This window comes from Ochlerotatus camptorhynchus, unplaced genomic scaffold (genome assembly GCF_037179485.1).
Source record: "Ochlerotatus camptorhynchus isolate MF236.1 unplaced genomic scaffold, CSIRO-AGI_Acam_v1.1 ptg000077l, whole genome shotgun sequence".
In the NCBI taxonomy this organism is placed as follows: domain Eukaryota; kingdom Metazoa; phylum Arthropoda; class Insecta; order Diptera; family Culicidae; genus Ochlerotatus; species Ochlerotatus camptorhynchus.
Window position 1 is genome coordinate 1,541,432 of NW_027040567.1, and position 27,367 is coordinate 1,568,798.

Genomic DNA, 27,367 nt, shown 5'->3' on the forward strand with positions numbered 1-27,367 from the left:
CAAATGGCGTTTCTCAGATATTCTCCCAAAAAGGCACGTTGACCATGAAGTATAGACTGTTCCAGAAAGTATAAGCACACTTTCAAAATAACAAAAAAGTCACGTTTTTTTTTAGTTTTAATAACTTTATTTGGCAAATCATATTTGTATTTGTATTTCAAATGATATTTTACTCTCGTTTAATCAACATATTTAATCATAGCCAAGACTCCTATTTTTTCCTCGAACATGACCCATTAGCTTCTGCACAGTGGTACTTCCCACCATTTTGACCACTTTTGGCCAATCTTGTTTGAATTTTTGGATGTCGCCGCTGGTTTTATTAATTTTCCAAGCTTTGCTTTGGTTAAAGCCCAAAAAGTCTCGATTGGCCGTGCCTCCGGGCAGTTCGGCGGATTCATGTCTTTCGGCACGAAACATACATTTTGAATTTTGTACCATTCTAAAGTGTCCTTTGCGTAATGACATGACGCCAAATCAGGCCAAAATACTACATAACCATCGTGCTACCTGATCATCGGCAACAATCGCTTCTGGAGACGTTCCTTAACGTATTTCTGAGTGTTCATCGTCGCCGTTGTGATGTACGGACTAGATGTTTTACCACACTCGCATATTGCCTGCCAAACCATAACCTTCTTACCGAATTTTTCGTTAAAAATTGCCTTCTCCGTTTCGGGGAGCAAATTACAAACATAAATGACCACTATTATAATATAGTATGAGCCGTAGGCACTTACGCGACTTATAGACAGACCTTAATTTAAAAAGCCTATTTAAAATGTTGCTCAAACTTTCGATAACTGCCATTCTCTCATGTATTTTTTAGGATTGAGCGGTTCCACGCCAAATGACGAATCGGAACAACTCGATCTTCTCCGATTTGAAATTTTGCATAATTGTTTATTAAGGGCAATTTCACATTTTTGTTAAAATTTGGGCTATTGGATTTTGTAAAATTCTTGGAATTTTTTTCATAAAATGGTGGTACGGAAACGGTTTCTGATCGAAATGACGTTTGAGAGAAAAATAGTGTTTTTTCTGGGGGAAAATATACATACAAATGTTTTTAGTAATGTAAAGTAAAAAAAAAAAACAAAATGTTAAAAACCTAAATATGTCAAAATGTTCTATCCGATTAATGAAATTAAAAAAAAAGCTCACAAAACATGGAAAAAAACTGAACTTTTAGTAAAAACTTTAAACTTTTTCTTAAAACGTTTTTTTATAAAATTAATACTCAGAAACAAATCAGAAATTTGAGCCAGTTTAAATCATTTTCTGTAAATTAAAAAAAAAATATAAAAAGTTCTTGTTCTACGATTTTTGTCAGTTTTCAAGTGTCTATGGTTTTGAACATTCCAAAAGTTTGAATTTTTCATAAGCTTCTTCTTGAAATTTTTTTTCACAAAAATCGGGCAAGGACATTTTAAAATATTCGAGTTAAAAACATTTTTTTTAATTTTTTATTTAACAAAAAATCAAGGACACCATTTTAAAAATTTCACAAAATCCAAAATGTCAGAATTTTAGCAAAAATGTGAATCCCATGTGCCCATGATAAATAATTACGTTAAATTTCATACAATTCGGAGAAGGTCGATTCAAAAATTCATTTATTTTTCGCTATTTTGCCTGAATGTGCTCGATTTTAACATGCGCCCTTTCCTTCTAACCCCCTCAATTTAAATAGCATTCGAAAATCTTCTTCGTCTTCTTCAACATGACTTCAAAAATCTTTACAAAACATGAATAAGAATGAGTTTAAACTGTCTGCGGAAAAAAATGTTTTCACAGAATTTCAAATGTTTTCTAAATGAAGACATGTCTTCAATTCTGGCATCCCTGACTGGCAATGTGATGCTGTATCATAAATATATGGATGGTCATAAAACGAAAGAGAGAGAAAGAAAGTACCAAATGGAAAACACAAACAGAGCTTGATTGCAATCCACTTGTAAACAACAGTTTTTTTTATTGCGCATAGCATTTCACAAATGCAGATGAAAGGGACATTTTTCCGAAGCAGTTCTCATCGAAATGAAATTGCATTATACAGTTCACTGGCGATGTGAAGTATTTGCCAAATCATTTTCAAACTTTTCATCATTTCCATCATTATCATTTCATCATATCACATATCATAGAATCATAGCACCACAAATATACCTAGGTCAGCGTTTCCTGTGGATCGCGACTCACGGTTCACAGGAGCTCAGACAATTTGGTTATTCGTTTTAAAAATTTCAAGGAAACTTAACCGGAGTTTGAAATTATGATAGGATAATCAAACTAACTGGTTTAAAATGTGTTGTCACGTAGAGCTTCCATTTCCCGTCGGACCTACCATTCCGGTATTCGGGAAATATTTATTTGATATGCCGGGGAATCCCGAAGTGAAAATATAGTGAATTTTTACTTCCGAAGGATGTTTTGAATTTTAAGCAGACATATGGAGATTTTTGATAAAGAAATGAAGATTTTGACTTCTTAATTTATTTAATTGTCAAGGCTCAGTAGCGTTAGTATTGCGGAGCCGTAATTTAATGTACATTAACAAGATATTTATGACTAAAGTTAGTAAAACGGGGCCGAATACTCCGGCTTCTCGAGATTGAGAGCTACAATTTTAAAGCTCCTTCTTAAAAATGTCGATTATGCATAATTAATCAAATTCGGATATATTTCAGAATAATACTTGATCGAGCTGAATATCCACAGGGCTTCACTGAAATCTTAACCGGAGATCTTTTGAATACTTCCTGATAAATTTTCCTTTTTAGGAGTATATCTTCACAATAATACTCGATCAACCTGAAGCCTTGAAAAATATGCAGAGAACTTTATTGAAATCATCGATCAGAGATCTTTTAAATACTTCCTGACTGACCTGCCATTTTGAGAGAGCCAATTGAATTTTTGAACAGTTTAAAATCTTCAGAACTTTATCTTGATCAACCTGAAGACTTGAAGAATGAAGACTTTGTTGAAATTTATGATCAGAAGATCTTTAAAATAATTCACTAATATCTGATCACCCAGCAATCTTGGGAGACTTCCCTTGTGACGGTATGTCAATTTTTTGAACAGTCGAATATTTTAGGAATAATAATTGAGCAACCTGGAATCTTGGAAATATCCAGAGACCTTCATTTAAATCTCAGTAGTAGAGTAGTATATCTTCTAAAAATTCTCCAATCAAACTTCCGTTTTAAGACGTCATTTGAATTTTTGAACAGTTGCAGATCTTCAAAACATTACTTGATCAACTTGAAAAGGCTTGAAAAATATATAGTGAAAATCCGTGAATAGCAATAAATTTCTCTAAAATTCAACGCCGCTTCCTTCTTCCTCCAACGAAGATTCCTGTACATTCAAGGCGTTTTTGAACTTAATTGCGAATGCAACAAATTAGCAGAATTAATGATAATTGAAACAGGATTTTCCCAGCAGTACACAAGTAAAGGCACAAGAAGGAAATCCCAAACCACAAAAATATACATATCTTCTTTGCCTCATTTATGCCTGGTTAGGTTCAATATACGCAGAACACGAATAGTAAAAGAGATGCGCAAGGTCTAGGTCTAGGTCACGTGTAATGCAAGAAGGCATGGCACACGCAGATTTTATTTTTGGCTTTACCACAGCTGGTTGTCTGTACATCAAAGAAGGAAGCTCTCTTTTAGAACGCGTGCAGCAAAAGTAGAATTCTCAGCAGGAATTATGTTTCTATGCATGCAGCTGCGTGGAAGTCAAGTGTCATAGCCCAAGTAACAACTTTGGTTTTATGAGGGTTCTATAGACCATGGTTTGTAGCATGCTTTAAAACCTCGATAAAACTAGCAATGTTACTTGGGAGAGGGCGTAGAGGGGGTTGTGTCATTTCGCCGAAGGACGTTTCGCCGAATTTTAATCAAGAATCAATAAACAATTAAAATGACTTTGGAACGCATTTCAATAATGGATTCTCGACAACTGGAAAGAACTGCTCATGTTCAAAAGAAGGAAGCATTCCTATAAATCAAAAAATCCATTATTTGAAAATTTCTGAAATCAGTACAACTCAAAAGAACTGCTCATGTTCAAAAGGAGGAAGCATTACATTCGAATACCTTGCCAGGTTAAACAAAATCAAACCTGCTTAATCTTTTTTCGAGATTGATTTCAAAATATACAGAGCTTTGAGAAAAGTTCAAAACTGTAGAAAACGGCTTACTCTTCGGCGAAATAACCCATTTGGAGAAATGACCTTTGGCGAAACGTCCTTTGACGAAACGTCCTTTGACGAAACGTCCTTCGACGATATGTCCCGCTCCCATTATGGAGATTTGCTTTGGTCTCGAAAGCATCTTCAATAGTAACTGAAATAGACTAAGTTCTAGAAAAATAAAGTTCATTTCTTTCTTTCTTATGTGGCCTATCTTAGCAGGAGTCAACATTTTACGATTTGAAACTATTATATAAGAAAAAAAAAGAAATTATTTAATAAATTGAATGTTTTCGTTAGTCACAAACCGTATGTCGTTCTATGAAGATCTGAATCCCTTCCAGGTACTTTCATCGAATAACCGAAATTCGCCAGATTAGTAGCCCCAGTCCCTATTAGGAACCTCTTTGCTACAAAGAAAAATTTCAAGCCGAACTACATTAGAAGCATAGTTCTTCCTCTAGAGTTTTGGTCGGTTCGAGAAAATCAGGCACTCGCTCAATCAGCTTCGACTGTATCAACTTCATCGTCTACTCCGCTCGATGAACGTTACAAATTCAAGAGAATTTGTCCAAAACAACCAGCCGCAGACGACCCGTGCCGAACAAACTTAATCTCAGTTCCATGAACTCAGCAGACAAAGCTCTCTGCTTTCCAGTCCATCGAGCTTATCTGAAGTTCCCTGAACATGTGGAATGTTCGACGAACTTCTGGGAATTCCCGACGACTTTTACAAAGTTCCCAGTACTTCAATGATTTTTACATAGCTTACAACCTTTCATTTTTCAATAGCCATAACTGGATTTTAGCCAAGTTAGCAATCCTATGATTCATACAATGTTCAGTGAACATCTACAAAGTTCGCTTAACTTTAAAAAAAAAATCTGAGCTTCTACAGAGTTCTTTGAGTATCTTAAGATTCATACTTCTTCAAATTTCCGGAAAGAACCTGAACCTTTTCTAAGAATTTTCCTGAACATATTGGCGAAAAGAAGATCCCAAAGCTACAAAGTTTCTTAAGGGGGGAGTACACTTTGATTTTTCAAAAAAATGCATTTTTTTTTTGGTCCAAAATGTTCCTTGGGATGTATACTTTAATTTAGAAAAGACTCCAAGTCCGCCAGAATATTCCTTACCGCTTTACGAAGCGATTTCCTAAAACATGTACCGGCGCGCTGAGAGAGCAATTTTATCTTTAAACGCGTTTATCTCGAAACGGGGTTTTTCAAACTGGCGTGAGAAATAACTCTAACCAGTTATCATCAAATTTGGATATCGCCTAGGTTTTCTTGTTCAGAATTAAATTCTGCTTAGAAATACGTATCCACATTTTCGATTTTTGGATTTTTAATCCACGATTTTGTAAGCATTTTTAGGGTGAAAAAATTGACTTTTTTTTTCCTAAGGCCACAATTTTTGAAAAAATTAATTAAAAAAAAATCGGAATACGTATTTCTAACCCAAATTTCATTACTAATCATGATTCTTGTTCGATTTATGTTCCAGGATCACATGGAAGGAGTATTTTCCCACGCTTTTTTCCGACTTCCGCGCGAGGACGCCCGCGCGACCTGGTGCACCGGCCACGGGGAGACGCCAATCGAGTTAAAAAAAATACAAATTGTAGTTCGAAGGATGACTAATAAATGGGTTATAACATATTTGCCCTCCCTGAGTGTTTTATTGCTTAAAAAAATTAACGAAAATGCCTTACTTTTTGGACGTTCAAAGTGTACTACCCCCTTAAACAGATACGAATACGGAATACCCTAAACTATTGCATTAAACATTAACGAAGTGTCCTGTAACTGTGAGATGGTTCCGGAACTTTTATGGAATTTACTGGAATTAAACAAAGTACCCTAATCTTCAACTTGTCTTCTCCAAACTTGTGCAATTTTCCCACTTCTACGAAGTTTTCCCGAATTTTTACAAAGTTCCCTGAATTTCTACGAAATTCTTAAAAGCTCTTTGAATTTCTCCGAATTTCTATAAAATTTCGTGAACTGCTACGATGTCCCCTGAACATCGACAAAGATTCGAAAGTATTACGTAGTTCTATTAAGTTAAAGAAACAATCCCAAACTTCAGCGAAGTTCGTTGAGTTTCGACAAGATATCTGAAATTTATCTAAAGTTCACTAAATTTCTATAAAATTAGCAGAAGTTCTACAAAATTATCTGCACTTCTACGAAGTTCACTGAAGTTGTACAAAGTTTGCTGAGCTATCAAAATTGCCGTTTTCATTCAGATATTTTATAGAATTTTTCTTAACACGCTCTTTTAAAAACATAGTCTTGAAAAATGGTAAAATTTTAATGTAAAATGTAATCTTTGGAACCATCCAAAACATGTGCAATGTTTCATTCAAATCGGAAAAGGTCACGTACAGCCGTTTTGCTATTTGGCGTGGAAATGCTTTATGTTCTAATTTTTTCGAGTTCTGGAATCTTGGAGATTGACCCCAAGTAGTTGGCAATTTTCGTTTCGTATTCATATAAAGATGTTTAAGTCCGAGATATTGAGTAGTTTCTTTTTTCTTGTGAATATCTAAAATTGATTCTAACCCGATATTTAACACATCTTATGCCTCTGGGATCCCAATATTTTCTCAAAAAATAAAAAAAACAACAATATTATAATGCAGGTTTCATAGTAATAACAAAAATTACAAGTCAAAAATGTTGATAGAATTCGAATTTCTTCCCAACATTTGAATTTCCAGAACAGTTTCTAGGTTCTTCTACGATTAATCGACTTCAAGTCAAGATATTTTGATTTTTGTGGAAAATTGTATGTGAGAAAAAACATTAAGGAGGCGATAGATCCTGCCGATCATGTGCGCTATGCTTCTCAGTATCTTGTAATTTTCCAAAAAAGATGAAAAAATCTTCTTGGAAAAGTTGGAGGAAACTTTCGGAGAAGCCAGAAAGACTTCTGGGGGAGGTTGGAAGACATTTGCGGGAAAAACTGAAAGACACTTCCGACCGAAATTTCTGGAGCAATTCTGAAGAATCTTCCAAGGGAAATCTGAGAAAACTTACTTTGCCTTCGCATGAAAATGTCTTCTGATTTCGTGGGAAGTATTTTTCTGGACTCCTCCAGATATTTCTCCTGGATTTCAATAAATATTTCCTCTGACTTCACCTAAAGCAGTCTTCCGATTTCCTTTAGAAGATCTTCAAACTTCCTCTGGACGTTTCTGCAAACTTTCTTCTTAGATGTTTCTTATGGCTCTTCTGAGAAAGTTCTTATATTTTGCACCCAAAAATACTTCTAAAACTGTTTCCCAGGGAATTGATTTTTGGTAAATTTTCCTGGATGTCCTGGGTAGGAAACCATACTTATACCCATATGTTTACCGGATGCAAATATTTCCCGATTCTTGGGAAGAGCCATCACCTGTTCCTCGATTTCCAGGTTGCCAAAAATGTTCGGGAAATGGAAGTAACACGCCAATTACAATATATGAAGAACAAACATGATCTCTTTATCTTGTGAGCGTTGATGAGTTTACCTCCACTGGAATGGAACCCAGCCTCATTGGGTGGGTATATATTCTCTTTACGGATGTTAATGAACAAAGACTGAAGAAGTAATCAAAAAACAGTTGTAGGATCACAATGAATATGCCTGTTTTAACGGAAATCGTACTCCATGAGTAAAATGCTCCACCCCTGTTAGAAATCCGTAGAATCTCGATGCAGAAGCAGCTCTTCTAGATCACTTCAATATGGAGCACTTGACACAATGAGCTCAAAATTTCCATTCTAATAAATAATAAAGCGGACCAACCTCCGACCGGTCATCGAAACAAGACTACATGCTAATATTACACATCTCTACCCTGCAAACAAACCATTTGCTTCGAAACATGCTTTGTCAGCATCCAATCAACAGGGAGAGAAATGCTCGCTTTTAGCTTATTCATCCGATCAAATAATAACGATCAGATTTCCAAAAAGGCTGACAATGGATTACGTTTTAATCCTTGTCGAAACCTCCATCGTAAATCACTCAAACTGAAACCTCAACATTTTCCAACCACGTGAGAGATGCTGATGTCCAGACCTGGTGGTGACCTACTTAAAGAGCGACGAGCACGATGATGACATTGTGAAAACTGCTTTTCCACACGTTTTGCATTTATCGCTGCTAGGACAAACTCGGAATTATGATACCAAGGATGTGCGGTTGAGTGAAAACTTCCAAAGTACCTAGGACCATAAATTTTACGAATGACATCCAATACCCGGGTAGAGGGGAATAGCGAAATCAGAACAAAATAATATCAAATTTTACTATCAATATCTTATTGTGTTGTGCTTATTCTGCTATCAAAGCATAATATTTGATATTCTTTAGATATGTCAACAACTGACTTTGCTATTACTCAGTTATGCTCATATAGAATTTTTAAATTATTTTGATATTTTATCTCTTATATCAATCAAACTAATGGCAATTTTTGATGTCATGTCCCCCAATGTTAATAGTAAAACATGCTATTGATTTGATATTCTCGTCTAATCGGGAGTGGTTCTCCAAGTACCTTCTCTTCGGATCGATTCCATTTCGAACAGACCACGAAAAAAAAACTATATAAACATCCCGAGAAAGTATCCTCAGTTATGTACGGTTTCCAGGCGGATCCGATCAGCATCGCCCGCCTGGGTTGGACCGTAAAGTCGTGATAATCCTCACTCTTTCGGTTGCCATGTCACACCCGTCGAAAGACGAGCAGACGTACATAGGTCCTAGTCCTGTGGGAACCGAGAGCAGAATCTTCCCGTGCCCTGGTGGTGGTAACACAACACGGGTAATGGGTTTATGGAGTGGACATAAAATAAATTCAATATTTTACTACTTTCTTTCACTGTCGCTTGCTCGCGAACTAGGTTTTTCGTAACGGTGGTGTACACAAGCTACATGCACATAAATTCGGTCAGTGATGTGCAGTAGGCCAAAGGAGGTGGGGGAATCAGTCCGCATCGTGCTCTCTTGCCGTGCGGATCTATTTGCTTTTTGCTGAAGGAAGTGTTACTACTACCTAAAGCTACAACAAATTTAAACAGCACTTTTCAGTGCTCAACCTGTAAAAATTTTCTACCTTGTTCAACTCCTCTTATTCCTCTTCGATCCTTGTTTGGACCCTACCCGAGGTAATCCTTCTTGGATATCGATTTGGAAAATTCCTCTTCGATCCTTCAGATTCTTATAGTAATCTGCTTGGAAGTCGATTTGGATAAAAAATTTACTGCCGCCATGGCGCCTAAACGCAAAATAAAAGGGCAAACTCTTGACCCCCCTTCTGATGAAATTAATTTGAGTAATCAATTTGATTTGCTCACGGATGATGAGAATGATCCATCATCCAAGAAAAATTCTAGTAAACTTTCCCGGCTTAATGCCAAGAAGGAAAAGATTCCCCCTATTGTGATAACCACTACCGATTTCCATGCTCTTCGCATGGAACTTTTGAATTTCGTGAAAGTTAAGTTTTCACTACAAATTGGACGTCGGGGTGAATGCCGTGTATTGGCTGAAACCTTGGACGGATTTAAATGTCTTCTCAAGTATCTTACTGAGAAGAAGCACAAATTTTTTACTTACGACACCAAAACTGAACGTGTGTTCAAGGTTGTCATGAAAGGACTGCCCAGTGGTGAATCCCTGGATCAGATCAAAGATGAACTGGCAAAATTACTTGGAGTTGTGCCACTCCAAGTAATCAAAATGAAAATGAAATCCCGTCCTGGCAATTCGCGCAACGGGATTTCTAATGATTTTTATTTAGTTCACTTCAAGTCTAGTGAACTAAACAACCTTAAGGCCTTAGAAAAAGCTAGCCTTATGCTCCATGTCCGAGTGAAGTGGGAACACTTCAGGAAGACTGGAGGAAATTTCCAAAACCTCACCCAGTGCCGTAAGTGCCAGGGATGGGGTCACGGAACTAAAAATTGCTACATGCCAGCTAAATGCATGAATTGTGGTGATTCCTCTCACGCAAAGGACGACTGTCCTGTGAAGGAAGATCCTAAGAAATTTAAATGTTCAAATTGTGGTGAAAACCACAAATCCAATTTTTGGGAATGTAAGACTCGCAAAGCGATCCTACAATCTCGTTCTAACCGTCAGGTAGGAAACGCTCCACGTTTCCGACCAGGTACAAATTCCTCTGCTGTTAACAACGGTCAGCGAGGAACAAATTCTACATTCGTACCCGTAGGTACAAATATCTCCCCTGCTTCAAATGTTTCATCTGTACCTACTCCCCTCGCTGCTAACAATGTTCAGCGAGTTAATGGAGCTACCTATGCTGCTATTGCAGCGGGTAGAAATCAAAATACTAACCAACGTTCTAACGGAAATTTTGACAATTTTGACTTAGGAAGCATTACTGCCCCCAAAATGGAATTTTTACAGAATTCATTAATTGACATGATTTCTGATATGCTTAAATCTAACTCCATGTTTGATGCTATTCAAACTGGAGTAAAATTTGCAAATAATATTGTCATGACTTTAAAATTCAGTAATGGATTTTAAAGCATTAAATATTGTAAATTGGAATGCTCGATCTCTTAAAGATAATGAAGACGAGCTATTTAACTTTTTAAGAGTTCATAACGTGCATATTGCCGTTATAACTGAAACGTTCCTTAAACCTGCCCATAAGGTTAAGAAGGACGCAAACTACTTGATTTATAGAAATGATCGTCTTGATGGACCCTGTGGTGGCGTTGCCATCATTATTCATAGACGAATCAAACATAAATTCTTTCTTCATTTGAAACCAAAGTTTTTGAAACTTTGGGAGTTTCTGTTGAAACAAAATTTGGACAACTTACGTTTATAGCTGCCTATTTGCCATTCCAATGCGTAGGCCAGCAAAAGAATTTTCTCAAGGGTGACCTCCAGAAACTTACCCGTCATAGGTCTAAATTCTTCATTATTGGTGATTTTAATGCAAAACACCGCTCATGGAATAATGCTCAAAGCAATTCCAATGGTAATATTCTGTTTGATGATTGTTCTGCAGGTTATTACACTATTCAATATCCAAACAGCCCAACATGCTTTTCTTCTATAAGAAATCCCTCCACTATTGATTTGGTCTTAACTGATTCATGTCAACTTTGTAGCCAATTGGTTACCCATGCTGACTTCGGTTCTGATCACCTTCCAGTAACTTTTGAAATATCCCAAGAAATAATTTGTAATCCCAACAGCTCTACTTTCAATTACCATAGAGCTGATTGGGAGCAGTATCGAACATTTATGGAATATAACTTCGATCCAAACATTCCTTTGCAAACCAAAGATGACATTAATTATGCTCTTGAATCTCTGACTACTTCTATAGTTGAAGCAAGAGCTGCCTCAGTACCAAAATGCGAGGTTAAATTCGATTCAATTATAATAGACGATGATCTTCAGCTCTTGATCCGTCTTAAAAATGTCCGTAGGAGACAATATCAAAGAACACGCGATCCTGCCATGAAAGTTATCTGGCGGGATTTGCAAAAACAAATTAAAAAGCGATTCTCTGCCCTGAGGAACAAAACTTTTGAAAATAATATTTCTAAATTAGACCCGAGTTCCAAACCCTTTTGGAAACTCACAAAAATTTTGAAAAAACCTCAAAAGCCTATTCCAGCGCTTAAAGAAGGTGGTAAAATTTTGATCACAAATTTGGAAAAAGCTCAGAAACTTGCTAAGCAATTCGAGAGTTCCCATAATTTCAGTTTGGGTCTTACTAGTCCTATTGAGAATCAGGTTGCTCGGGATTTTCTGAATATTTTCTCTCGGGAAAATATTTTTGATGATTCCTGGGGGACTGATTTGGACGAAGTAAGGTCTATAACTAAAAATTTTCAAAATATGAAAGCTCCAGGTGATGATGGAATTTTCTATATCCTCATAAAAAAACTCCCAGAGAGTACCTTGTCTTTCTTGGTAAAATTATTTAACAGATGTTTCCATTTGGCATACTTTCCTGATAAATGGAAAAATGCAAAAGTTGTTCCAATTTTGAAGCCGGATAAAAATCCAGCTGAAGCTTCTAGCTACCGCCCAATAAGTTTGCTTTCTTCAATAAGTAAACTTTTTGAAAAGATAATTTTGAATAGAATGATGCTTCACATCAATACGAACTCAATTTTTGCATATGAGCAGTTTGGATTTCGCCATGGGCATTCAACTACTCATCAACTCTTAAGAGTTAACAATTTAATTCGTTCAAACAAATCTGAAGGCCACTCAACTGGAGTTGCTCTTCTAGACATAGAAAAAGCATTCGACAGTGTTTGGCATGAAGGTTTGATTGCTAAATTGAAAAAGTTTAATTTTCCACTTTATATTATGAAATTAGTTCAAAATTATTTAACTGACAGAACTCTTCAAGTAAATTATCAAAATTCCAAATCTAATCGACTACCTGTTAGGGCAGGAGTTCCTCAGGGTAGCATTCTTGGGCCTATATTGTATAACATTTTCACTTCGGACCTCCCTGATTTGCCTCAAGGTTGCCACAAATCTTTGTTCGCTGATGACACAGGCATTTCTGCTAAAGGAAGAAGTCTTCGTGTTATTTGCAGCAGACTGCAGAAAAGTTTAGATATTTTCTCTTCTTATTTACAAAAATGGAAGATTTCTCCCAACGCTTCCAAAACTCAACTTATAATATTTCCACATAAGCCTAGAGCTTCGTTTTTGAAACCTAGTAGTAGTCACATAGTCACTATGAACGGAGTTCCAATTTCCTGGTCAAACCAAGTGAAATATCTTGGATTAATACTTGACCAAAAATTAACTTTTAAAGATCACATTGAGGGCATTCAAGCCAAATGTAACAAATATATAAAATGTTTGTATCCTCTTATAAACAGGAAATCCAAACTTTGCCTGACGAATAAACTTCTAATATTTAAACAAGTTTTTAGACCGGCCATGCTTTACGCTGTGCCAATATGGTCTAGTTGCTGCACTACCAGGAAAAAAGCACTTCAAAGGATTCAGAACAAAATTCTGAAAATGATTTTGAAGTTGCCTCCCTGGTACAGTACAACCGAAGTACATAGAATTTCGAATGTTGAGACTTTAGCACAAATGTCCAACAAAATAATTAATAATTTCAGGCAAAAATCGTTGCAATCCTCAATTGCAACGATTAATTCCCTTTATACTTAGATAAGATTTAGTTTTAGTTTTTAGTTTTAAGATATCAATTGTTATACTGACATGCAGGTTAAAAAACCTGTTTAAAATACTGAATTGCCAAGACATGAACAATGTAAAAACACTTAGATATATATCATAACAATTAAGGCTGGTACGTTACTGCAGTAACTGGAGCACCTAGGTTAAAATGAAATGTAATTTATTTTGAATTTGGAACAAATAGAGAGTTAAAAAAAAAAAAAAAAAAAAAAAAAGGTGGGGGAATCATTTTTCCGTACTTGCCACACAATCATACTAATGCATCGAAAGCACTCAATTAATAACTGTGGAAGTGCACCTAGAAAACTAAGTTGAGAGCACGCAATAAGCTAATATGCGATATGCAATAAGCTTGAAATGCGAGGAGGAAGAAGAAGTTCAAAGGGAATGGGATTATCTGAATAGATCCAAAGACATTTTAAGAGATTCTCTCAAGAGAACTTTGAGAAGAGTTTCAAGAGAATTCTGAGAAACAATCGAGCGGAATTTTGATGTGAGTTCCAAAATAATTTTGGGACAATACTTTAGGAAGGCTCGGGAAAGAGCAGGAGAATCTTCAGGATATTTCCTAAAGGGCGAACACGAAATTATTGCGACACCGAAAATGTCATGCCAATTTTCTTATAATGTTTAGAATCAAACCAAAATTTTAGGGTAGTTTTATACATATATTTACTTCAAAAATCAAAAGAAAAGTTAATCGATGGAGCCTTGAGTGTAAAATTGAACGCATTTTCGCTTGATGCCCTCCATCAAAGTCTTTACAGTGTCATCCGGTACCAGTTTCTCAGTTTTTTTTTCCATTTTCTTAACATGTCCTTCTCGTCTTTGACTGTCTTCTTGCTCTTCCGAAGTTCCCGCTTCATTATTGCCCAGTACTGCTCCACCGGGCGCAGCTCCGGACAGTTTGGCGGATTCATGTCCTTTGGAACAAAATGGACAGAATTGGCCTCATACCACTCCAGGACACTTTTAGAATAGTGGCATGATGCCAAGTCTGGCCAAAATAGCGGAGCTTCGTCGTGCTGCTGCAAGAACGTCAAAAGGCGCTTCTCGAGGCACTCAGATTTGTAGATCTCGCCATTTACTGTGCCCTTTGTCACGAAAGGCTCACTCCTCAGTCCGCAAGAGCAGATGGCCTGCCAAATGAGATATTTGGAGGCGAACTTCGACATTTTCTTCTTCTTAAATTTGTCGTCCACATCGAACTTGCTCTTGCCGGTGAAAAACTCCAACCCCGGAATTTGCTTAAAATCGGCTTTTATATACGTTTCGTCGTCCATCACACAGCAGCCATATTTTGTCAGCATCTTCTCGTAGAGCTTCCGTGCCCGAGTTTTAGCCGTCGATTGTTGCCGCTCATCGCGGTTTGGGAAGTTCTGTACCTTGTATGTATGTAGTCCAGCTCTCTTGCATTCTGGACGTAGCTCTGCGACATGCCGATCTTTTTAGCCAAATCACGGCTTGAGACGTTGGGATTTGCTTTAATCATCCGCTTCACCTTTCCCTCCGTCTTTTTGTTCTCCGGTCCCGGTTTTCTTTCAGCTCCTTTGCCGTGGTCCAACGTCAACCGCTCCTGGAACCGCTTCAACACTTTGGAAACGGTTGAATGGTGAATGTTCAACATTTTTCCCAACTGCCGGTGCGACAGGTCAGGAAATTCCAGGTGTTTGGAAAGAATTTGTTCTCTCAACTCGCGTTGGTTCACCTCCATTTTCGTTGAATCGAAAAACACGACTTCGAGTTTGACAGCATGTACACAATACACATCAATGAGAAAGTATGCAAAATTTGGTTGATTTTTACCCAATGGTAAAAAAGTTATGCCCTGTTGAATGTGTCGCAATAATTTCGTGTTTGCCCTTTATATGATTCTGATAAGAATTTCAAGAAAATTCTGAGGCAAACTTTAATCGAATTATGAGGAGAATTCTGAGGTATGAGATGGAGAAGTTCAACAAAATTTAAACTAGATTCTGTGACATAAAAGTTCTCGAGGTTCTAAAGCTTACATAGTTATTCAAAATGCCGGACATAGGACATGAAACAACTTTTGATATATTGAAGTGTCAGATGCTTAGAATTTGGTTTAGGATTTTAACTGTAATTATTTAGAACAATTTTCAAAATCTTTTACTTAATAAATTTATGAAATTCTGGGACATTACTAATTTGTTTAGATCTCAGGAAATGGCTCCAATATTGGCCTATCAATCTTAGATGAACGATCTCATATTAAAATAAATCATGGCTTTTTGACTTTGGATAACATTTTAAGTAGGATTCTGACACTATGAAGCATTGGCTATAGCAAAATCATAAGAATGCCAAATGAGTTTTGAGGATATTTGTAGAGGAAATCTAGGGATAATTCTAAAAGAACTCGGAGGAGAATTACAATGGAATTTAACTAGACATTTCAGGTAATTTTGGTAAGTATTTCATGAAAATAGTAAGTCTAATCTAATCTAAAACCAACACAGCCAGTTCTTGAAAGCATCCTGGAAAATGATGGATATACCTCCATAATTTTTCTTGTCTGTTTGATATGTCTCACATAGAAGATGCGTCACACATATCAAAACGGCCAGGCCTACTGTGCAGCAATTAAGGGGCAAGATGATTCAGAAAACTTCGGGCCTGTTTAAATCGAACACGATGCTTCAGAATTCAATTAATGGATGAAACGTGGACATCTCGTACCGTACGTTTCGATTTTGGTAATTATATGATTGGTTGGTTGTTGGAAGCATCAAAGCTAGAAAGGTAAAGTGATGCTCCATTTTCTTCTGACGGTTGGGACATGAGCACTAATTCTTGTCCTAGCCTTTTATGGCTTATCGCTATAGCGCCATTACTCGCTTTCTGAAAAGAGAAGAGGGAAAGAAAAAGGAGAAGGACAAAGGGAAAAGGATTATGTAAACTCTATGAACATAAACACTATTTTTGATTTGAAATATACAATGTAGAAATGCATAACGGCGGTGCACTAAAATGTAATCCTTTGATTACTAGAAAATCCTGATTCCCTAGTTTGAAGTTCTCACGACTAGGGTTCGGTGGTAGATCTTATACTAGTAAAACACCACAAAAAGGTGATCTCCCAACGTTACTGGTTTGAAAAGATAAAAATTTATAAAATGGAACGAACTCACCAAGTTTAGCCAATTAAACCTGAAGGCAGGGCTGGTAGTGCTGATGCGATATAATAGTAGTGACTTTAGTGACTAAAATTACGGAAATAGTGACCAAATAGTGACTTTTAAATAATAAATAAGTAACCAATAGTGACATTTATATGATGGCTCAGAAACTCAAATAAGGTTTAATATTGGAATAAACTGTTTTTATCATGAAACTTAAAATCACATTTCATCAATTCCTCTAATTATATCGAAACTTTCAACGGAATCTCCTATGAAGAGCCCTTGAAGTGATTTAAATAATTTCCTTTTGATTGCGTTATACATGATGGCCAGCAAATAGCAATTTACGGATTTTCCCGGAGTTTTTTTTTAATGTTACTGGTTGAGCGTTACATCTTGAACGTCTCCCCTGAATTCTATAGGAAATTCAATTCGTATTCTCTTCAGAATTTCCATGGTATTTCCTTAACACTCTCAAAACAAAAATCCATCTCAGAATACCCTTGAAACTCTTCGATGAATTACTTTGAGATTGAACCCTCAAAAGCCGAAACCATTAATTCTCGGAATTTATTTCGAACTTTAGAGAGTTCTCTTGAAAGTATCTTCAGAAATCATTTCAGAATTCTTTTATAACTATCCACAGAGATCATCTTTGGAGTTCGCGGGATTTACATGGAATTCGCATCAGAGCTCTCTTAAAATAAAATGTCAGAACTAGTTTTGAATTCCTATTAGAATTGGACCTAGAATTTTCTTAATTATATTGGAATTATTGCTAGGAGCTGAATGTTGCATCTTTAATAATTTAAACAATAATCAAAAGCAACGTTCGTATGTGTCAGTCTCAGGGCTGGGTTTTTCACCTCCGCTTGAGCCTTCAACCAGGTTTAACTATATGGATAAACCTGTTTTAAAAGTTTCAGCCGAGGTGAAGAAATCGGCCCTCAGAGCACTTAATTTTACATGAGACTTTCGTAGTCTGTACTTTGGTATTCTTCTCTGAAATGTCTTGATGTTATTCCAAGAATTCATTTAAAATTGTTGTTGACGCCGGGATAGACTGGCCGATACTCAGGGCCTGGGGTGCAGTAATCATTCTTCACAAACTTCACAATACAAAAATAGTCCATATTTATTTGACAATATTTACAATTGCTATTTTACTACACCCATTCCCGATCTGTGGGCAAGGGGTGGGTGCCAACGAGGCGAGCGAGCGCGCGCGGTCTACACAGAGTCCGTTTGTGTAGACGATGGACCGTTTGGTTCGGCGGTCAACTATCGAACTGTTCTATTGCTGCTACTGCTGCTGTTGCGGTGGAAGAGAGGTACATCTATTTTCAGGCTATAGAAAGCACAGTACGTTCTACCCTGTATGTGCCTATGCGACCGGTTTGATCTGCTTGTGAGAAGTGTGGAAATGTCCCAAACGATGAAACTATTGTTTCTCATCATATGGACGTCGATCAGCTGTGTGCTGCATATAGCCAAGTTGGAGAGTAAGATCGAGAATCTTTTCTGCACTATGCGCACGGGGGTGACCATGGGGGTCAAAATATTATTAATCAAATGCGGTTCACTTTCGGCGTGAACAATTGTCTTAAAGTCTCATTTAATTTTTTTAAAGTTCTTGATAATTCTTCAAAGACTTCTGAAAATCTAGCACAGACAAATACCCTTGAAAAGTTTCCTAGGTTTAGAATTTATTTTTGGAGATGGGAGGTATATTTTCCCCGATCTTTTATCGAAATTGAAGGCATTTCCCAGTATTTATCCTGGCGTTTCAAAGGTCCTTGAAATTTTGCGATCATCCTGGTTAAAATTGTTAATTTTAGATATGCATATTTTGTCATAACTACTGTAGACTTCGTTAGTGTTAAGTACTCAATTTAAAAATGACTATTTTTAAGGAAATAGTGACTTTAGTGACTTTTTGGTGTGAAAAGTGACTTTTTAGTGACTGACTTCAAAATAGTGACAAAGTCACTAAAAACTGACCTGCTACCAGCCTTTTGAAGGTTGCCTGACATGTGTTGTTGTAGAAGTCCAAATTGTAGACGAAGCTTGACGAAGATCAACATGAACTAGTCCGGTTTATGGTAATTGCGCGGAATGTCTTCCGTCGATTTGAGATAAACAAATGTTCGGATGTATGTAGTCGATTTTTGATGTGCATTGCCAAGCCTTTTCGTGGCCAATAGTCAGGTTCAACGCTGCGACTCAACGAATGATGGAACTAATGATGGGACGAATGATGGGACGCCTCGTGGAGGTTCTACTTGGCTTCGGATTAGCTTCTCAGCGGCAAATAATAGGGACTGAGGAACTAGAAATTGTCTCCTGGGCCTGGTTTTGGCCAGATCAGCAACCGATTATAGATCGTAAGTATTTCATGAAAATTATAAGTAGAAATAAAGGTGAGTTTTAAGGTAGTTCTGAAGCAACTATTATGAAGAAAATTATTATTGTAACTCCAGGAATCTCTGATGCAAATCGAAAGAAATTCCAGGGAGCATTCTAAGGGAATTCGGAGCCTCTTTCCTTCAAAGTGAATTGACTCTACGGCAAACTTACATGACTACAATCCTGAAACTACGCCCAACGATCACCGTCGGCGGAAAATCTCTTAAATGTTGATTAATCAATCAATCGAAGATACATTTGGAAATATGGATAATACTTTCCTTACCAATCAGGTTAAGGCCTTGTTGTCCTCTGCTGTCCGAAGAAGTCGTCTCCACTCTACTCGATCTATGGCCACACTTCGTCAGCCTCGTAGTCTGCGAATGGTCCGCAGGTCGCCTTCCACTTGGTCGAGTCACCTTGCCCGCTGCGCGCCTCTTCTCCTTGTTCCTGTTGGTTCGCTTTCGAGAACCATTTTCACTGGGTCGTCGTGCGGCAGTCTTACGACGTGCCCAGCCCACCATAGTCGCCCAATTTTTGCAATGTGGACGATGGATGGTTCTCCCAGCAGCTGGTACGATTCGTGGTTCATTCGCCTCCTCCACATTATCTCATCCATCTGCACTCTACCGTAGATGGTACGCAACACCTTCTGTTCGAAAACACCACATCCACGAGCATGTCCAGGTCTCTCGGCCGTAGAGGACCACCGGTCTAATAAGCGCCTTGTAGATAGTCATCTTCGTGCGGCGGCGAATTTTATTCGACCGGAGCGTCCTCCGGAGTCCAATTCCGCAACGATTCCCTGCCATAATGCGTCTTTGAATTTCTCTGCTGGTGTCATTTTCGGCGGTCACCAGTGAGCCCAAATACACGAACTCATCGACCACCTCGATTTCGTCACCGTCAATCTGAACTCGCGGAGGGAGGCTAACATAGTCCTCTCATGTATTTAGTCTTCGATGCGTTGATGGCAAGCCCAATCCGCCTAGCTTCAGCCTTCAGTCTGATGTACGTTTCCGCCATCGTCGCAAAGTTCCGTGCCATGATGTCGATGTCAGCGGCGAAGCCAAGAAGCTGGATGGACTTCTTGAAGGTCGTGCCACTCGTGTCTATCCCAGTCTCTTCTGATCACATCTTCTAACGCGACGTTGAATAGCAGATATGGATAATAATTCCAGTAATTCAATGCTAGTGTGAAGGTAGTTTCAAGAGAATTCATACGATATTTGAGGGAATTTCAAGGAGTCTCCGGGAGGGTTTGGCAAGCCATTTTGAGCATATTTCCAAATGAACTATGAGTAGTGCTTCAAGAGAACGTAAAGAAATTTCCAAGGGAATACTGAAGAGAGTTTCAAGAGAATTCGAAGATAATTCCAAGAGATCATCTTAAGGGCATTTTTGAGAATAATTCTGAGGTGAAATCCAAGGAAATTTTGAGATGGTAAAATTCTTCATTTTAAGTGGCATACCAAGAGATTTCCAAGGAATTTTTCAAGCAAAAACCAAAAAAAAAAATATATAGAGAGAAATTAAATAAATGCTCGCGATAATGATTAAGAATGCGAAAATAAATTAAGAGTGAATTTCAAGAGTTTTGTGGAAGGAATACCTAAAGTGTTTTGTACAGATTTCCGAGACTGTAATGGAAAACAACTTACCTGACAAAATCATATTATTATTGAGGGAAATCCTAAAAGTAAAAGTAATTTTGATGACATGCTTGGCATGCACAGTTGTACCACAGACAAACAGACGTAAATCTTTGAAGAAGTATTTATTGAAAACATAGCATCTCAAAACATAGGACCTCAGTAACGACATCCTTCGGGCTTCTTGCGGAAAACAAGCTTGGTCTCTAACTCGCAAACAATATTTCATAAAAGTTCTATAGAATGTATAGAAACGTTAAAGTAATCTGATGCCAGCGCTGCGGCGAGTAGTTCGCGGAACTGATAATATTCAAATCAACCGTTAAATTCGTGAACGAAGATACACAATGAAGAGTTACGTCTGTTTGTCTGTGGTTGTACACACCAATTGCTTATTTATTAATAACTTTTCACTCAGTTGTTGAAATTAGCTTTTCTTTAAAGTAATTGATAGATTAGGATCATAGCATACAGATATGCAAAGAGTAGGAAAATCTTAACATTTGAATCAACACCAATGAATTTTTACTCTTAAAGTCCAAGACAAATACAGTTTATTACTAGAATTGAGATCTACTTTGTTTACGTTTCTATAACAAGCTTAAACTCTATTATATCAACTGCTTCAAACAGAACTATGGGGGCGACCCCGGCGTAGTGGTTAACATCCTTACCTCTCACGCCAAAGTCACGAGTTCAAATCTCACCCCCGGACAAGTCACGAATGACCCAAGAGTGTTAAAGTAACTATAATAAAAAAAAAAAAAAAAAAAAACAGAACTATGTTTCGTCAACTGTGTGCAAAGTTATTAGCAAATGAGCAGTTCGTGACCAAAACTGTGTATGCCAAGCATGTTTGATGACTTTTTGGATCCTAAACAAATCCGTGACAAACTTTCTAACATATACAGGGATGAGTTCCTAAGAACAAATTTAGTAAATTCAAACGTTGAAACCTTTCCACATTCCGTGCACAGAAATTCAAGATTCAGCATTAACAAAAATTATTAAGATTCTGAGAATCAATATTTTTTCTAAAATTTGTGACATACGACTAGTTTTCAAGGTTCTAAAATTATCAAAAATATTCAAAATGCCAGACTTTTCCTCAAAGTTCTTTTAGATCTCAGTCTTAATTTTTGGTATCCTGCACTATGGAAAAGCAAACAATTCCGAACTTGAAGAAATATTCAAGAATTTAAGAGAAATGTGCAAGATATCGGACTTAGAATGTTTATTATCAAAATTCGATTAATATTCATACAACATCATATTGTAAGGTTCCAATAAAATTTCCGTCCCTCTCCCGGTTGTTTTCGATTGCCGGTTAATTTGCGGTTTTCACAGTTCATGGAGGAATGAATCGAAAAGTGTGGTGCTCTCCCACTCAGCCTTAGCGGTCAATAATTTTACGCTCTGCTTCAGACATTGGAGGAGCGGAGGGCGTTCATCTTGGAAAGGTTCAGAGACACTTGGGTTAGCTATTAACCATAACCATAAAATAACAAAAAATCAGTAACTTCAGCTTGCTAGTCAACTGGAAGTGATCCTTAGCTGTCATTGCATAAAAGATACTAAAAGTGAATGTAACAGAACTAGAAATCTTGAAATCTTTAAGAAATTCGTTAACACTCCGCAGTTTGTACTATCATTTCTACTATGATTCATGACATTTGCTAAGTTTTAGACTACGACATTTTCGTTATCCTAGATTAAGAAAAAAAGACACACTAGGAAATTTTTCAATAATCTAGGGCTGAATAAAATACCCAACATGTGGGATTTTGAAACAATTTCAAGATCTTAGATTGAAAAAAAAAATCATTATTACGAACCCTAAAAAATATTAAGGGTTCTTACAGTTTATTAAATTTCATATAAAAGTCTTGCACGAATACCAAGAATTTTAAGTAGAACTAAAAAGAAATTAAGTGTTGAGGAGAAAGCTAAGAAATTTTATGGAATTCCTACCAGAATTCCAAGATAGTTCTAGGCTAAAGTCCTAAAGAAATCTGAGATAAATTCTAAGATATGTCTGGGAAGCAGAAAAGAATTCTTAGAAGAATTCCATACGAGTTGCGTTCAAACTGAATTGCTAGCTGCTTTTGAAAAGGATCGCATGATTGTGAGGAGAACAGAAGGCGAATTTTAGTTAACATTCCGAGTGTTCTGGTGAGAATTCAAGCACATTTAAAGAGTATTCAGAAGATAATTTCAAGGAAATTCAGATGTGAGTTCATGACAATAGATTAGAAACGAACATTATTTTTTACAATATTAAAATTCAACAACGGGGGAATAATTTCCAGATTTAACTTAGGCACGCCTATGCACATTTGATGTAGCATCCGGATCCGAACAGAAGAGAAATTCACAGTAAATGCATTCCTGGCTGTACCTCCTCCATCAAGGACCATCGTTGTACGGCTTCCGCTCCGTAGAAAGAATAGCAAGTGGCAAACCGGGCATAAATTGTTGAATAGCAAGTAAGTAGCGAAAACAGTAGATAACCGCGAAAACAGAAAATAACCACGACACTTGAATTTGTGTTGCCGGAAGCGGAAGCGAAGTACTTTGAAATTTTGGGCACCAATTTTACCCCATCAGTTCCTTTTTATAACATAAAATAACAATGCCATTTCTTTCTATCTGGAGCAGAAACATGAATTATCTTACCTGGTATGTGTTGTCGAAGCTGTCGTACATAAACCGGGTGATTAGCGAAGTTTTGCCAACTGTAAATAATAGAGAAAAGAAATGAGAAAACATGACAACAATGATATTCCGTAGATTGAGATAAAACTGGAGTATGATCAATAATGCGATTATCGCGGTCTGATGAAGGCGGGGAAGCTGGGAACAGTTGCGGTCGGTGCGTCAAAGGTGAGAACAATGAGGTTCATTATATCAGCCACCGGTGCTTGTGCTATCATCGTCGGTGCCACCTCCGTTACGGTATTCGTGGAAGGTTATAATAAGCGAAATTTTTCGGGCGTGTTGACACGTAATGAGAGCTTCTTACTGCTGGGAAAATAAGGTCACATAGACCTTGAACTAAGATGCAGGGATTGCGTTGAACCAACACAATCAAATAAAAAAAAAGTAATTTAATTTGATTTAGTGGCTTTAAAACGGGGGTGAACAGAGCAATGAACAATGCATTGCGTTTCTCGTCTTGCAGAGCCTAGAGTGCAATATGAGAAGAAGAAAGTTTCTGCAGAACAATGATGCATACTTGATTAGTTTGCATGGCTTCTTGGGTGGAAGATTTCTGCTGGTATTGTTTTATGATCATGATCTGGGTTCATGTTACCCGCTTTAAGAGTAATTAATTTATACAGTTCACGCTGTCTCCCGGAGAAAGATCACGAAAGTTTCAAGCTGAATAAAATGAGACTATTTCTGTTCGTGCTTGCTTCTACCGACAGTCTATGCAAAGTTTCATTCAAATCGAGATATGTTGATAAACTTAGTCTAGCCATGTAGCTCGCAAGGTCTCTCTGAGTCTTTGTATCGACCGAATTCGAGGCAAATGCGGGAATGTTGTCCGGAATTTTCACCTGTACATCGTCTCTTATCAAAGCGACTTTCGGGATACTAGGTTCGGCATAGAGATGTACCAGCTTCGTCAAAGCTGGATCTAAGCACGAAATGTCCCAACAACTTCTAGTGCTTGCAGTGCACAGTGGTCCAAACGGCGAAAAACGTGATCGTGTGAGATTACGCAAAATCCTTTGACTTTAGGTATATAGTGTCGTCAGAAAAGTTTTAAGGCATAATTGGCGCCATCTTTTGACGGTAGCCATTTTGTGATCAATCCTCCTAAAAGTGGGATCCAACACTCATTTTTTATAAAATTGAGATAGAAGGTTTGTTTATTCAGCAAAGTTGTACATTATGTAAATACAAACAACTTTGCTGAAAACATGAACCTTCTATCTGTTTGCTCAATTAATATATAAAGCGTTTTTTGTGAACGTGCCTCTTAAATCATATTTTGTTATCATAACTTTTTCTATGTAATTTTTACAGGTTTGCAATGTTCTAAGGACTTCTTTGTATTGTTAAAATACATGTTATTGTAGAACATTGTTTATCGCTATTTCCTATATACTTGGAGATATTTGGGATTTTTTAATAAAATTGGCCTATTTTTGAACTCAAATATTTCATGAGGTGGCAAATGGTGGCAGATTAAACAACTTACATTTGAAAGTACAACAAAAAATGCTGCAAAATCATGCCAGAGTTGTCTACATCGGACTACATCCGGAAAAGTTACAGCTGTTTTAAGAAGGGATCAAAATCAAATGTCTCCTATTAAATATTTGATCTCATTCGAATGGCAACATTCAGCTATTCAATTTTCTTTCCCGTAAGGATTGCCATGAATACAAAAAAAAAAGAAAAATACATCTCTTGAGTTAATGAAACACGAAACCAAATGTACAACCATTTCACACAGCAGTGATGCCATGTTTGCAAAAGATTAAATAGAGTTTGCTGCACCCATTGCAAAAAGCTATGACAGAATCATGTCGCCATACTTTTTCTGGTCGGTCTGTCAGTTTTTAAGATGATCACAAAACTGAGCGAAGATTTCCCAGCTGGAAAAAGTGCTCATTACCGAACCGCCATGTACTGGCAAGTTCACATCAACCCGACAGCACCTTCGGTGGCTCGTTTATAAGCAATATTTCTGTAGGGAAAGTGTTTTAGGTTGATCACAAACCACGTGTCGGCTACGTTTGTGGTGGTAAGAGAGCTGTCAGCAATCTCTATTGTTTAGATTTTTATTGGTTTAGTTTGATGTGTATAAAAAACATCTCACGCACACTTGTTCAATTATCTCCGATAGTACAATGCTCTTTGTAAAACCACGGCTTGAAGGTCACTTTGGAAGGAGCTTTCATCCGTAGTGCTCGGAAGTGTTTTTTGTGAAGTGCTCTAAGTTTTCTTAAATTCAGCCGAAACGAGGGGGGTGACTCTATCTAACATGTAGGACAATTTTTGCTTTGCTTTTGTGAGATGCGCGCACGCTTAATAGATAGAGAGAAGATTGATGACAATTTTGAAGATTTCCTGCAAAAAGGTGGAAAGCGATGTGAGTAGATGGATTTAGATGAAAGAGATGAAAAAAGGTTTTTCGTAGATAGATTCGCTGGGTGAGATTTTTTGACCATCTAAAATTGAAATTTGGATGTGTCGTACCCCCCTAGCCCAAATAACTTCTTAACTATCCGGTAAATATATTATAATGATATTCAGATATTTTCTTCTATTCTGGCGTTCAGCATAATTTGAATGCTTTCCAATAACATTAATATGGTAACACATTATTAACTTATATTATACTAAAATGCTCTATCAGTATCTGCAGGAGAAATGGATTATCGTCAGGTGTTTCTGCTTTGGAAAAATGCGGAAGGTGACAAAAAAACCAAATTGGGTTTTTTGGTTAAAGAAATAACACGATGTCTGGAAATAGATGCAGAACTGGTTGATGTTATGTCAGAGATTGAAAATTACTTGGATAACATTTGCAAATATTTCAGCCAGCTGTGACAGAAGCATAACTGCACAATGGCTAGAGTTCTGGAAAATAACGTTGCTTATTTTTACAAACCATTTTGTTTACCGCAACATATCCTTAAAAACATTCTATCAACGTCAAATGTTACACACAAAATAATTGAAGCGTTTGTCGAAACCTCAGACTGTGTGAAAAGACATAGAACAGCGGTGCTTCGCTCAGCTCATAATGCTGATGAGTTGACCTATGCTGCACAAATGTCATTGCGTTCAACTGGGCAAAATGATGCTGCTTCTATTGTCAAAGAAGCCACACAAACTTCCCCAACTCGTGCGACAAAAATTTTAAAATCCTGGAAATCATCGAAACTTCCGGAAATAGTTCCATTCTCTGACTCGAAAGCGTTAGCTTTGATTATTGAACAGGATTTGACAAAATCTCAATACATCAACATTCGAAAGGGTGCAAGATTGAGAAATGCGCAATTATATCAACAATCAATACGAAACTATCGATTTTAAAATGGCTCACTACTTGACTACCCTATTGGTCCCAAGCAACTCGATTAACGTACCCCATTCCAGTCGAAATTCTAGTACTGCACTATATTTGTTTTGATTCGCTATGAAAAGTTGACAGATAAAATGAGGGGTTCGTGGATTTTCTTATGTTTCAAGGGGTGCATCGATTAGCTTGGGACCGAAGATAGTACCAGAGCTGAGCTAAAAAGTTGAGCACGTTTCTTCGGGACCTTTTGGTCTTAGAGTTACCTCTATGATTATATCCTTCGTACCATAAGGTTTTAGCAGCAAAACAACAATGTTACCCTGATCAGGAATATATTCATGTTAGCGAAACTTTAATTGAAGTACAACTGCAACAACTCTTGGATCACACTACTTTACGGATTTTGCAATCTTCTGCAGATATAGTGAAAGAGCTTTCCGCCAATGAGCTTTTATTTACTGTATAAAAACGGCACGAAAACTAGTTCACCTGTATCCGCGGTTCTACTTGCCTGCCTATGTGCACAAAATCCTGTTCCATGGTTCGAGAATCATCAACCAATTTATGGTGCCCATTGGTCAACTTTCCTAGGAGGCACAAGAATCGATGAATAAAGTCATCCGACAGACACGAGCGTTCCATTCAAGGAAAATTTCTCGGGTGGCAACGAATACCGATCTGCTGCATCGATTGC

The 27,367-nt window shown here is 37.3% G+C and overlaps 1 protein-coding gene across 2 annotated transcripts in view; it reads right to left on the reverse strand.

The window, feature by feature from the left end:
• Positions 1-27,367, reverse strand: part of Rab6 (RAS oncogene family member Rab6) — a 102,054-nt gene that overhangs the window by 63,587 nt on the left and 11,100 nt on the right. For both annotated transcript variants that reach the window (XM_065217482.1, XM_065217483.1), the window contains exon 2: positions 23,310-23,368. In XM_065217482.1, coding sequence (XP_065073554.1) covers positions 23,310-23,368 — 59 coding nt within the window. The remainder of the gene's footprint in view (positions 1-23,309; positions 23,369-27,367) is intronic.